The sequence below is a fragment of the Manihot esculenta genome, chromosome 11, assembly GCF_001659605.2.
Source record: "Manihot esculenta cultivar AM560-2 chromosome 11, M.esculenta_v8, whole genome shotgun sequence".
Taxonomy (NCBI): domain Eukaryota; kingdom Viridiplantae; phylum Streptophyta; class Magnoliopsida; order Malpighiales; family Euphorbiaceae; genus Manihot; species Manihot esculenta.
In genome coordinates, this window is record NC_035171.2 from 4828144 (window position 1) to 4841345 (window position 13202).

A 13202-nucleotide genomic window follows, 5' to 3' on the forward strand; every position below is an offset into this window, starting at 1 on the left:
TAAATTTGCGATATCTTTGTTGCAACTAAATAGGATACGATTACTAAATCATGACCGAACTCTCGGATATTGTAGTTTGCTATTACCTTGACTGGCTCCACCTCGTCTCACACGGGTAGCCCTGGCCCACTAGCTTTACACAATTTATCTGACCCAAGTGGTTCTAGCAATTGAAATAGACCCAAATAACTTTTAAACCCATTTTCAACTTGTTATAAGTAGCTAATATTAACTATTTTATGCTTATTTGTTAAATTTCATGCTCCTGCTTGGCTATAGGCCCACCCATATTTGGTATATAGTCCATCCAGAGACTCCCTTTTAATTTTAGATATCATATTCCACAGGTTGATCTAACAGAATATGTTGAGAAGCATGAATTTGTCTTTGATGCAGTGCTGAATGAGGAGGTCTCTAATGATGAGGCAGTTTGTCCTGATTCCGTCATGTCTCATCAGGAAGTGGAAAAACCTATACCATGAAACCATTACCTCTCAAGGCTTCAAGGGATATTTTGAAGTTGATGCATCACACTTGTAGAAATCAAGGCTTTCAGCTATTTGTGAGTTTCTTTGAAATATATGGAGGAAAACTATTTGATCTTCCCAGTGACCGAAAGTAAGGGGCATTAGTCTTTCCTTGTCTGTTCGTGTAGCTTTCATTTAGGTTCGAAATTTACTGAATTTGAATTTCTGCTTCTGCAGAAAACTTTGCATGAAAGAGGATGGCAAGCAGCAAGTTTGCATCGTTGGTTTGCAAGAGTACAAAGTATCAGATGTGGAGACAATTAAGGACCTTATTGAGAAAGGAAATGCTACTAGAAGTACTGGCGCGACAGGTGCAAATGAGGAATCCTCTCGTTCACATGCTATACTTCAACTTGCTATCAAGAGGTCAGCTGATGGCAGTGAGTCAAAGCCTCCACGTCTGGTGGGCAAGCTCTCATTTATAGATCTTGCTGGAAGTGAACGTGGTGCAGATACCACAGATAATGATAAACAGACAAGGTATAATCTACTTCTTATGCTCTCATGTTTCTCTGACACTGCTGGCAAAACCACTGAGGAATAAGATTTCTGTTCCACTGAATGATGGTGTGACAAGGGAAGAGTGATACACAAACACATTCATTGGTGCCTATAATGCATATAGATCAGAACTTGTTACAGTAGTGTGTTAAACCGGGGATATTAATATCTTCACTTAGCTTCAGCTTAGCACTGGAAAAATTGATTTTTCACAGATCACTGTATTTGATGGTTGGAATTGGCCACCAATGGTAGATTTGAAGCAAGCTTGGATTCTGAAGCACCATAAATGCTGGACTTGTCTCATAACAATTCTGCAGCTACAAATTGCCATGATTGACAACTTAATCCTGATAACAACTGTTAAGAGTAATATATTGCAAAGGATTACTGAAAATAGATGTAGTTTACTGCCCTATAACTTATCCTGTTCTTTTTCTTTTTCTTTTTTTTCCATGAACCACCTAATTGCCTTTTTCTGATTACTGGGTCATTCATAGTAGAACAGAGGGTGTTTTTATCTATGCTGATTTTTAACAATGGCAGTTGAACACTACACCCTAGTTCTTGTCTTCTCCAACAATGACATCAGATGATGGCTTTCTTTGTGATGGAAAATTATCTTTGCTGTATGTGTATTACTTTGTTTGATTTGGTTATTTCTCATAAATGATGCAGGATGGAAGGTGCAGAGATCAACAAAAGTTTACTTGCGTTGAAGGAATGCATTAGGGCTCTTGACAATGACAAGAGTCATATTCCCTTCAGAGGCAGCAAATTGACCGAGGTTCTAAGGGATTCTTTTGTTGGAAATTCCCGCACTGTTATGATATCTTGCATTTCACCAAGCTCAGGATCATGTGAACATACCCTTAACACCTTAAGATACGCTGACAGGTGAATGAAAATGATCTGAACTATAAAGTGTCTTGCAGTGATTTTACTCTGTTGTGATGTTGATACCTGAATATACCCTTTTTTTGAAAATTATATTCCAGAGTGAAGAGTCTTTCAAAAGGAAATGCTCCAAAGAAGGACATATTATCTTCAACCTTAAAACTAAAGGAATCAACTAATGTGCCCTTATCTTCAGTTTTACTTGCTACATCTACCTTTGAGGATGACACTGATGCATGGGCTGAACAAGATGAAAGAGATGATTTTGATGCCTCTGAAGACTCCTATGAGCAAGAGAAACCGATGTGGAAGGATACTGGGAAGGCGGAATCATACAATCAATCTTCTTCAGAGAATAGAGTATGGAAACCCAATGGTCAGACGAAATGGAAGGATACGTCAAAATGTGATTTTAAGAACTCACATTCAGATGATGATTTAAATGATTTTAAGAGTCACATGCTAGCTTGACGTGTAACTGTAGCACGTAAGTAACTATTAAATAACTTGGTTAACTATTTTGATTCCATTGGAAAGTGAGTTCAAAAATTATTTGAGCCACTTGGACTAGGACGTAACCTTAGATAAGAAAAATTATGCGGCGTTAGTAGGATACTAGCGAACCACAATATCCGAGGGTCCGATTCTGGTTAGCAATTGTATCCGATTCAATTGCAACGAGAACATCGCAAATTTAGCAGAAAAGAGTATAAGACTCACGTACTAGTTTGATGTGGAACCCTCCCACGTCGTCGGAATTAGACAATTCCGAATTGTATATAATAGCTAGCAGAAACTACTAAATAATTTAGGTTAATCAGCGGATGTCTCAAATTTAGTAGGGGAGAATGTAAGAGTCACCTGCTAGGTTAATGTGGAACCGTCCCACGTCGGTGGAATAGCGATGTGGGATACTGCAATTTCGAATCCGAATTATATATAATAGTTAGTAGAAACTACACAGGGATTGGAATTAATCATTTTGGGTTAAATGGGAAGTAGGTCATAAATTTTTTTGATCAATTTGAATCGGACTATTTCAAAATGAATGTATACGGGTGTTCTTTTCCGTACGAAGAAACCTCAGTTGGCATATTAAACTCCTGGTTTTCATATATTCTCAGGAAGAGGAGGATCTTGTAAATGCTCATAGAAAACAGGTGGAAGAGACCATGAACATTGTTAGAGAGGTATGTGACATGGCCAAATCACTCAAATTTTATTGTTGTAGTTGTACCTGAGCTTCAAGCAAATATTCTTTAGTTTGAATAACTTGGATGGGATGGAGATTGGCCATTGCTTATGGTGTGCTGATCAAAACGCATTCGGCGTACCATAAGATGTTAAGTCTAATGGATTTCTACAATGAAAACTGGCCAAGCTGTAATTGTTTTGGAAAACCTGACAGGAATCCTTTTGTTGGCAAACCAATATTACTGAGTTTTTGGATCTGCTGTTTCCATGTATTTTGAGGATTTTGTGTTAGAAGAAAATCTATATGAATATTGTGAACGTCTTTTTCATTTTCAGGAGATGAACCTACTGGTTGAAGCTGACCAACCAGGGAATCAGCTTGACGATTATATTACTAGATTGAACACCATTCTTTCTCAGAAGGCTGCAGGAAAACTCTAATGTGGAGGATTTATTAACGGATTATTGAGTTTATTCTTAGAGTTAAAACTTTCAATAGCTTAACTTTTAATATAATATTGGCAAAATCCCTTTTTAAATATGTAAATATTCACTTAAATTTTTAATAAATTTTTTTATCTATTGAAATTCGAGTAAATAATAAAGGTTATTTAATTTTTTTAATTATAATTAAATAAGATCTAATTAAACAAGTTATAGTCACTTGATTGATTTTCTCCTTCGCTCTCTCTTAAAATATTTACAATATTTTTAACTTCTTTCACTCTTTTAACCTACCAATTTTCCTTTTTTCTCTTCTCTTGCAATATCTTCTTTTCCCATAAATCCATTTTCATTCCCATTTTCGGATAATAACATTCTCTCTCTGCTCAAAAAATTTACAGCAACATTACCCACATTCCATTCTCTCTCTCTAAATTGTTCCATCCTCTTCTCAAGCAATTTTATTTCTTTCTCTTCATAAATGGTCCTCGCTTATTTAGTGGCAAGCACATCACATTCACTTTCACCCTTAATGTAATATTTAAATTATAAGTTAATTTAATAAAGATTTTATTTCAACAAAAAAAAAGATTTCATAAATCGACATGTACCTAAAAATGTTTATAAATTCAAGTAAATCTCTATGCTCACAAGAGTATGTTTCATTAAAGCTAAAGAGATGGAAAACCAAAGACAATTCCATAGTAGTGATTAGAAAAAAATATAGAGCAAAACGTTTAACCGGAAGTCCCGAACCAACGGGAGGAAGATAATAAAAATAGACAATTTGAGTTAAATAGATTTTACTATTTATTCATAGACTTTGATAGATAAAAAAAAGTTATTAAGGGAGTAAGTGAATACTTGAATTAATTGTAGAAAGTTTAAAAAAATATAAAAAATTTAAGAGTTTAATTGCATCACCCCTATTTTTAATTTACTAAACTGAAATTAAAATTTGTTCGCATCTATAAAAATGCCCGTAAAAAATTCAGTCCAACCATCACTACCAAATTGATAATTTTCATGCATAAAAAAACTAAATTATTTAGTATAAAGATTTGAAAAATCATCACAAATTTCCATTTTACTTTTTATTGTAATTTCTTAAAAAACAAAAGATAGAATTAACTAAAACTGTTCAGACAGACACACTGATGAACTAAATGGCATTCCATAGCAATTGGATTATGGATTTTTGATTTATGGATAATATGAAATCAGTCCATTAACGAATAAAGTGCTGAGTCAATATTTATTCCATTCATTTGGACACTTGTTGTTTATGTTTTTTTTTTTTTTTTTCTTTTGCTGCAGATTTAAGTTAATTAATCAACGGTCAGGATCATCCAAGCCTTGCCAACCAATTCAAGGGCATTCTTGTCTCATTGGAAGCGATCCCTTTAAAAATGATCAGTTACAAGGGCATTTTAGTCCTCAGACCTCCCATTTCCCGCTATTTATCATACTTCCGTTAGAATCCGGCGCAAGTCTCCACTCGCTACTCCGGTCCCCCTCAGCAAAACCCACAAACAAACAGAAGACAAAAGAATTCCCAAGAAAGAGAAATGTTGAATTCAATCTTTGAAGCAGAAAACATGAGGAAATTCAGTCTTCTCATTTTCGTTCTCTGTATTTTGATTTCTCTCAAGAACCAAAATGCAGAGACCAAGAAAGGCTCATCATCAATCTCCGCATATTGGTCTTCTTCATCCTGGGATTTGTATCCTTCTATGTTCTTGTCTATTGAGGACGAAGAAGAAGGCCTTCCTCAACGGTCACTGGAGTATGATTTTTATCGTACTTCCTGCCCACAAGCTGAGAATATCATTCGAGAGGTGATTCGGGAAATTTACAAGGTCCGGTCCAGTGTGGCTCCAGAAATCTTGAGGCTTGCTTTCCATGATTGTTTCATTGAGGTGATGATATTTCTTTTTTATTGGATTTCCGTTTGTTGTTCAAAGTGATCGGAGTGTAGGTTTCTTTTGGCGTTTTTCCTTGTGTTCTTGTTCTTTTTGTTTGTGTTCCTTATACTGAGATTAATTCTCTATTCTTGATGAACGTGATGCGGATTTTGTCGTAGTTAGTCTTTCTGCTAGAATTTGCAGTTTGTTGTTTGATCTGGAAGCGAGTTTGTTTCAAGATTTGCCTATTTCCTATTGATCATTCCGTTCTATATTTCTGTCGGCATGATTAATACAATTTCATTTAATTTTTCAGTTTGTTATTGTTTGATTGATCAAAGTTCTGTTCACTGCTGTAAGTTTTGTTCTGATTTCATTTTATCATGAGTTTGGTTCGGTTTCCAATTTCAACCGGTGCTTTTGTAGAACCTACGTAATTTGAGCCAAACTCCTTTCTGATAGATTTTGTTTTGGGTTCACTAATTTTGTTCACATTGTGCTGCACTCTTGGGTTTTCTTGTCTTCTCATTTTGTATTTATGTGCTCCAATCTCTGTTAATTGAACCTGTGTAACTTTCAATTTCCATATAATTTTGATTCAGTGGATTTCCAATGAAATTTTTTTAGGGGTGTGATGCTTCTGTTCTATTAGATTCTGCTGAAGACTTGAAATCTGAAAAAGATTCTGCCCCCAATGAAAGCCTTAAGGGATTTGATACAATTGACATAATCAAATCACAGGTTGAAGAAGTATGCCCTGGTGTTGTTTCTTGTGCTGATATTGTTGTTTTAGCAGCTAGAGAAGGTGTTGTTCAGGTATATATCTCAGTCCTCCCTCCACCTCCTCTCTCTGTCTCTGTCTCACTTTCAGCGTCTCGTTGAATTTGGGAATTTCAGGCAGGTGGTCCATTCTATCCACTACTAACTGGCAGAAGAGACAGTTTCCGCTCTTTCCCAGATATAGCAACTTATGAGCTTCCTTCACCCCTAGCTGATCTATCTGAAACCCTGGCATCATTTTCATCTAGGGGTTTTGATGAAAGAGAAACAGTCACTCTCTTAGGTATTATTCTGACGTTCCTTACCTTATTGGTGACATGCAATCTCTTGATTGAGCTTTGTGCAACTGATCATTATTGTTTGTGATTGTCTCCGCAATGATCTGAGGTTTTATTAATTTAACACCTATTAAATTCCTGTGATTAAAAAAAAACTTCCTTTTTTCCCCTTCTTTTATCATCATTATCCATAAAAAGGTTTGGTAATGCATTGGGCGTTTAAACTTCTTATTTCTGTTTTTGTTTTTACGATTTGATCCTTAGTTGACAGTGAATTTTTCTTGCTTTAATAGAAATGGATGCTTATAGATTAATCTATTGTTTGGAAATTGATTCCTCTGACATGAATTGTGATAGTTAATCTGTTAAAACTGGTTAGAATTTTGTTCTGTAGAAGGGCTACACGTTACTATCTTCTGTTTATGTCCCTGAAGCCACAGACTTTTTGTGCTTGATTAGGCTCATTTCCAAAACATTGTTACCTGTCATGTTCTTGCTTTAGAACTATTCGTTTTGCAGCAACCTAGGATCTAAGATTTCTAATTGTTTCTTCGTAACGCTTCTAGGTGCTCATAGCATTGGAACAATCCACTGCAAATTCTTTGAAAGCCGTCTCTACAACTTCGGTGGGACCAATAAGCCAGATCCCTCTATGGATCCTCAATTTCTTAACCAGATGAGATCAAGATGCAACAATAGCGATGCACCAGGGTCTCCAGCTGCATCACCTTCCTCTGATGCCCCCGAGCCATCTTCATTGGTACCACCAGCTTCCTTTGACAGCCCAGAGTCATCATCAACAGCATCATCCCCTTCCTATGATGGATCACCATCTCCATCTTCTGAAAAACCAGGAAGGATGGGTGCAATGTCATCAGTAGCAGCACCATCAATTTTTCCCCAACGCTCATTGTCCTTCTCACCATCATCATCTAGGAAATCAACAGTTTCATATGAAGGTTCACTGCAGTCCTCAATGGAGGATCCAGGAGTCCCTATGACCTATGAGGGACCTGGAATAGATTTTGGCTCAGTGTACTACCACAGACTTCTGCAAGGCAGAGGAATCCTCTATGCTGATCAGCAACTAATGTCTGGGGAAGAAACTAGGATCTGGGTTAAAGCATATGCTTCAGATGTCACCTTGTTCCGCCGAGACTTTGCCCAGGCAATGATAAAGCTCTCAGATCTCCATGTCCTCACAGGTTCAGCAGGTCAGGTCCGGTTCAATTGTTCAAGGGTGGCATGAGAGAAGATTGAGTAGGAAGATTTGGATGGATTTCTGTTGTTACCTGGTAAATTTAGTGTCCAGATTAAAAGCTAACTGTCATAAACTTGTTCAATAGAATCTGTAAATATATATGATTTTTTTTTTCTTTTGCCAAGGTGGTTAATGGCCTTATTCCTTTAATTTGGATTATATGCAGCACTCATCCACCTATATGGTATGCAATGTTTGCTATTGACTTTCACTGCTTTGTGATCATTTGCAGAAGTGATATCTAGTGACTAGTACCCTTACGCGCTATGAAAAATGAAACCTAAATGTTGCAAATCTTGTGACTCCATTTATTGAATCTATTCAAGAAAATCTCTACTAAACAATTTAAGAAACAGCCCTTTAAGGTAGGGGATCAATAAGTAAAAAGGATCAAGAATTACAATTCAGAAAGTGAATATCCTATCAATTCAGTAATGAAATAAGATACATTCCATGTAATATTGAAAGGAACATTTAGGACAAGGAAACAAATGCATATGCACAATTAGGAACTCAGACATTGGTATTCATCTATAGCCTAATTAAACCGAGTCTTACCTTTGAACTGTTGATGCTGGCAGACCTCTGTGGAACAGAATTCTTTCTACATATCAGTGAAGAACTTGTCAACAATGTCAACATATGCTGGACTTCTAAGACGAGAATAATAGTGAAGAGCCTCTTCTACATCCCACATATGTTCCATATCGCTCCGATCCATCATTTCCAATTCCTTCATCATTTTTGCTAGTACATAACCTCCTTCATCCTTCTTATCTATGCATTTTTCTTCTCTTCTTGAATTGGAATGCTTCATGCTCTTCTCTTCCTTTATTCCATCTTCTTTCTTCTTCAGAGGACTACTTGGAAGCTTTAAGGAACTTTCATTACATCCATCTTCTTCTCTTGCCAATTCTTTTGATAATGACATACCATTCTTCTTCCTCTTCGTTGCTTTTTCTAGATCACAACACCACTCATTGCAAAAGTCAGCATAGCATTGATCATTCTGGTGATTCATTATGCTGGTGGTGGCACATGAGAAGGTCTTGGGAAGCTTTTGATACCCTCCAAAATTTCAAGTCCCTCTTCTTCGGAGGGTATCAAAAGCTTCCCAAGCCCTTCTCATGTGCCACCACCAGCATAATGAATCACCAGAATGATCAATGCTATGCTGACTTTTGCAATGAGTGGTGCTGTGATCTAGAAAAAACAACGAAGAGGAAGAAGAATGGTATGTCATTATCAAAAGAATTGGCAAGAGAAGAAGAAGGACGTAATGAAAGTTCCTTAAAGCTTCCAAGTAGTCCTCTGAAGAAGAAAGAAGATGGAATAAAGGAAGAGAAGAGCATGAAGCATTCCAATTCGAGAAGAGAAGAAAAATGCATAGATAAGAAGGATGAAGGAGGTTATGTACTAGCAAAAAAGATGAAGGAATTGGAAATGATGGATGGGAGCGATATGGAACATATGTTGGATGTAGAAGAGGCTCTTCACTATTATTCTCATCTTAGAAGTCCAGCATATGTTGACATTGTTGACAAGTTCTTCACTGATATGTAGAAAGAATTCTGTTCCACAGAGGTCTGCCAGCATCAACAGTTCAAAGGGAAGACTCGGTTTAATTAGGCTATAGATGAATACCAATGTCTGAGTTCCTAATTGTGCATATGCATTTGTTTCCTTGTCCTAAATGTTCCTTTCAATATTACATGGAATGTATCTTATTTCATTACTGAATTGATAGGATATTCACTTTCTGAATTGTAATTCTTGATCCTTTTTACTTATTGATCCCCTACCTTAAAGGGCTGTTTCTTAAATTGTTTAGTAGAGATTTTCTTGAATAGATTCAATAAATGGAGTCACAAGATTTGCAACATTTAGGTTTCATTTTTCATAGCGCGTAAGGGTACTAGTCACTAGATATCACTTCTGCAAATGATCACAAAGCAGTGAAAGTCAATAGCAAACATTGCATACCATATAGGTGGATGAGTGCTGCATATAATCCAAATTAAAGGAATAAGGCCATTAACCACCTTGGCAAAAGAAAAAAAAAATCATATATATTTACAGATTCTATTGAACAAGTTTATGACAGTTAGCTTTTAATCTGGACACTAAATTTACCAGGTAACAACAGAAATCCATCCAAATCTTCCTACTCAATCTTCTCTCATGCCACCCTTGAACAATTGAACCGGACCTGACCTGCTGAACCTGTGAGGACATGGAGATCTGAGAGCTTTATCATTGCCTGGGCAAAGTCTCGGCGGAACAAGGTGACATCTGAAGCATATGCTTTAACCCAGATCCTAGTTTCTTCCCCAGACATTAGTTGCTGATCAGCATAGAGGATTCCTCTGCCTTGCAGAAGTCTGTGGTAGTACACTGAGCCAAAATCTATTCCAGGTCCCTCATAGGTCATAGGGACTCCTGGATCCTCCATTGAGGACTGCAGTGAACCTTCATATGAAACTGTTGATTTCCTAGATGATGATGGTGAGAAGGACAATGAGCGTTGGGGAAAAATTGATGGTGCTGCTACTGATGACATTGCACCCATCCTTCCTGGTTTTTCAGAAGATGGAGATGGTGATCCATCATAGGAAGGGGATGATGCTGTTGATGATGACTCTGGGCTGTCAAAGGAAGCTGGTGGTACCAATGAAGATGGCTCGGGGGCATCAGAGGAAGGTGATGCAGCTGGAGACCCTGGTGCATCGCTATTGTTGCATCTTGATCTCATCTGGTTAAGAAATTGAGGATCCATAGAGGGATCTGGCTTATTGGTCCCACCGAAGTTGTAGAGACGGCTTTCAAAGAATTTGCAGTGGATTGTTCCAATGCTATGAGCACCTAGAAGCGTTACGAAGAAACAATTAGAAATCTTAGATCCTAGGTTGCTGCAAAACGAATAGTTCTAAAGCAAGAACATGACAGGTAACAATGTTTTGGAAATGAGCCTAATCAAGCACAAAAAGTCTGTGGCTTCAGGGACATAAACAGAAGATAGTAACGTGTAGCCCTTCTACAGAACAAAATTCTAACCAGTTTTAACAGATTAACTATCACAATTCACGTCAGAGGAATCAATTTCCAAACAATAGATTAATCTATAAGCATCCATTTCTATTAAAGCAAGAAAAATTCACTGTCAACTAAGGATCAAATCGTAAAAACAAAAACAGAAATAAGAAGTTTAAACGCCCAATGCATTACCAAACCTTTTTATGGATAATGATGATAAAAGAAGGGGAAAAAAGGAAGTTTTTTTTTAATCACAGGAATTTAATAGGTGTTAAATTAATAAAACCTCAGATCATTGCGGAGACAATCACAAACAATAATGATCAGTTGCACAAAGCTCAATCAAGAGATTGCATGTCACCAATAAGGTAAGGAACGTCAGAATAATACCTAAGAGAGTGACTGTTTCTCTTTCATCAAAACCCCTAGATGAAAATGATGCCAGGGTTTCAGATAGATCAGCTAGGGGTGAAGGAAGCTCATAAGTTGCTATATCTGGGAAAGTGCGGAAACTGTCTCTTCTGCCAGTTAGTAGTGGATAGAATGGACCACCTGCCTGAAATTCCCAAATTCAACGAGACGCTGAAAGTGAGACAGAGACAGAGAGAGGAGGTGGAGGGAGGACTGAGATATATACCTGAACAACACCTTCTCTAGCTGCTAAAACAACAATATCAGCACAAGAAACAACACCAGGGCATACTTCTTCAACCTGTGACTTGATTATGTCAATTATATCAAATCCCTTAAGGCTTTCATTGGGGGCAGAATCTTTTTCAGATTTCAAGTCTTCAGCAGCATCTAATAGAACAGAAGCATCGCACCCCTGAAAAAATTCCATTGGAAATCAACTGAATCAAAATTATATGGAAATTGAAAGTTACACAGGTTCAATTAACAGAGAATGGAGCACATAAATACAAAATGAGAAGACAAGAAAGCCCAAGAGTGCAGCACAATGTGAATAAAATTAGTGAACCCAAAACAAAATCTATCAGAAAGGAGTTTGGCTCAAATTACGTAGGTTCTACAAAAGCACCTGTTGAAATTGGAAACCGAACCAAACTCATGATAAAATGAAATCAGAACAAAACTCACAGCAGCGAACAGAACTTTTATCAATCAAACAATAACAAACTGAAAAATTAAATGAAATTGTATTAATCATGCCGACAGAAATATCGAACGGAATGATCAATAGGAAATAGGCAAATCTGGAAACAAACTCGCTTCCAGATCAAACAACAAACTGCAAATTCTAGCAGAAAGACTAACTACGACAAAATCCGCATTACGTCCATCAAGAATAGAGGATTAATCTCAGTATAAGGAACACAAACAAAAAGAACAAGAAGACAAGCAAAAACGCCAAAAGCAACCTACACTCCGATCAATTTGAACAACAAACGGAAATCCAATAAAAAAGAAATATCATCACCTCAATGAAACAATCATGGAAAGCAAGCCTCAAGAGTTCTGGAGCCACACTGGACCGGACCTTGTAAATTTCCCGAATCACCTCTCGAATGATATTCTCAGCTTGTGGGCAGGAAGTACGATAAAAATCATACTCCAGTGACCGTTGAGGAAGGCCTTCTTCTTCGTCCTCAATAGACAAGAACATAGAAGGATACAAATCCCAGGATGAAGAAGACCAATATGCGGAGATTGATGATGAGCCTTTCTTGGTCTCTGCATTTTGGTTCTTGAGAGAAATCAAAATACAGAGAACGAAAATGAGAAGACTGAATTTCCTCATGTTTTCTGCTTCAAAGATTGAATTCAACATTTCTCTTTCTTGGGAATTCTTTTGTCTTCTGTTTGTTTGTGGGTTTTGCTGAGGGGGACCGGAGTAGCGAGTGGAGACTTGCGCCGGATTCTAACGGAAGTATGATAAATAGCGGGAAATGGGAGGTCTGAGGACTAAAATGCCCTTGTAACTGATCATTTTTAAAGGGATCGCTTCCAATGAGACAAGAATGCCCTTGAATTGGTTGGCAAGGCTTGGATGATCCTGACCGTTGATTAATTAACTTAGATCTGCAGCAAAAGAAAAAAAAAAACATAAACAACAAGTGTCCAAATGAACGGAATAAATATTGACTCAGCACTTTCTTCGTTAATGGACTGATTTCATATAACCCATAAATAAAAAATCCTTAACCCAATTGCTATGGGAATACTGTTTAGTTCATCTGTGTTTGTTTGAACAATCTCAATTAGTTCTTTCTTTTTTTATAAGAAATTACAATAAAAGAGAAAAAAAAGGAGGTGTTTAACGATTTTTCAATTCTTTATAGCAGCTAATTTAGTATTTTTATACATGAAAAAATTTAATTCGATTGTTGTCATCAGATTTTATTATAGATTTCTACATTGTTCA

The 13202-nt window shown here is 36.9% G+C and overlaps 3 protein-coding genes and 1 pseudogene across 3 annotated transcripts; 2 read left to right on the forward strand and 2 right to left on the reverse strand.

Annotated features, from left to right (window-relative positions):
- Nucleotides 1-50: 50 nt before the first annotated feature.
- LOC110626712 lies at nt 51-3560 on the forward strand (annotated as a pseudogene).
- A 1601-nt stretch (nt 3561-5161) lies between these two features.
- LOC110626713 (putative Peroxidase 48) lies at nt 5162-7901 on the forward strand. Its single transcript, XM_043961902.1, has 4 exons — nt 5162-5482; nt 6095-6283; nt 6365-6530; nt 7092-7901. The coding sequence occupies exons 1-4, from the start codon at nt 5162-5164 to the stop codon at nt 7772-7774; spliced, it is 1359 nt and encodes a 452-aa protein (XP_043817837.1). The 3' UTR covers nt 7775-7901.
- A 489-nt stretch (nt 7902-8390) lies between these two features.
- On the reverse strand, nt 8391-8855 carry LOC110626468. The gene has a single exon (XM_021772383.2). The coding sequence runs from the start codon at nt 8805-8807 to the stop codon at nt 8391-8393; it is 417 nt and encodes a 138-aa protein (XP_021628075.1). The 5' UTR covers nt 8808-8855.
- Nucleotides 8856-9838: 983 nt separating this feature from the next.
- Nucleotides 9839-12671, reverse strand: LOC110626465 (putative Peroxidase 48). Its single transcript, XM_021772381.2, has 4 exons — nt 12258-12671; nt 11457-11645; nt 11210-11375; nt 9839-10648 (listed from the first exon to the last, which is right to left on the reverse strand). The coding sequence occupies exons 1-4, from the start codon at nt 12606-12608 to the stop codon at nt 9966-9968; spliced, it is 1389 nt and encodes a 462-aa protein (XP_021628073.2). The 5' UTR covers nt 12609-12671; the 3' UTR covers nt 9839-9965.
- Nucleotides 12672-13202: the final 531 nt, after the last annotated feature.

What these genes read in the sequence shown, in the direction of transcription:
- LOC110626713 (XM_043961902.1), top strand. Translation starts at nt 5,162, where the DNA reads ATGAGGAAATTCAGTCTTCTCATTTTCGTTCTCTGTATTTTGATTTCT. An exon ending in TCCATGATTGTTTCATTGAG is followed by an intron (nt 5,483 to 6,094) that starts GTGATGATATTT and finishes AAATTTTTTTAG; the next exon opens with GGGTGTGATGCTTCTGTTCT. An exon ending in CTAGAGAAGGTGTTGTTCAG is followed by an intron (nt 6,284 to 6,364) that starts GTATATATCTCA and finishes TGGGAATTTCAG; the next exon opens with GCAGGTGGTCCATTCTATCC.
- LOC110626465 (XM_021772381.2), bottom strand. Translation starts at nt 12,608, where the DNA reads ATGTTGAATTCAATCTTTGAAGCAGAAAACATGAGGAAATTCAGTCTT. An exon ending in TCCATGATTGTTTCATTGAG is followed by an intron (nt 11,646 to 12,257) that starts GTGATGATATTT and finishes GAATTTTTTCAG; the next exon opens with GGGTGCGATGCTTCTGTTCT. An exon ending in AGAAACAGTCACTCTCTTAG is followed by an intron (nt 10,649 to 11,209) that starts GTATTATTCTGA and finishes TAACGCTTCTAG; the next exon opens with GTGCTCATAGCATTGGAACA.
- LOC110626468 (XM_021772383.2), bottom strand. Translation starts at nt 8,807, where the DNA reads ATGAATCACCAGAATGATCAATGCTATGCTGACTTTTGCAATGAGTGG.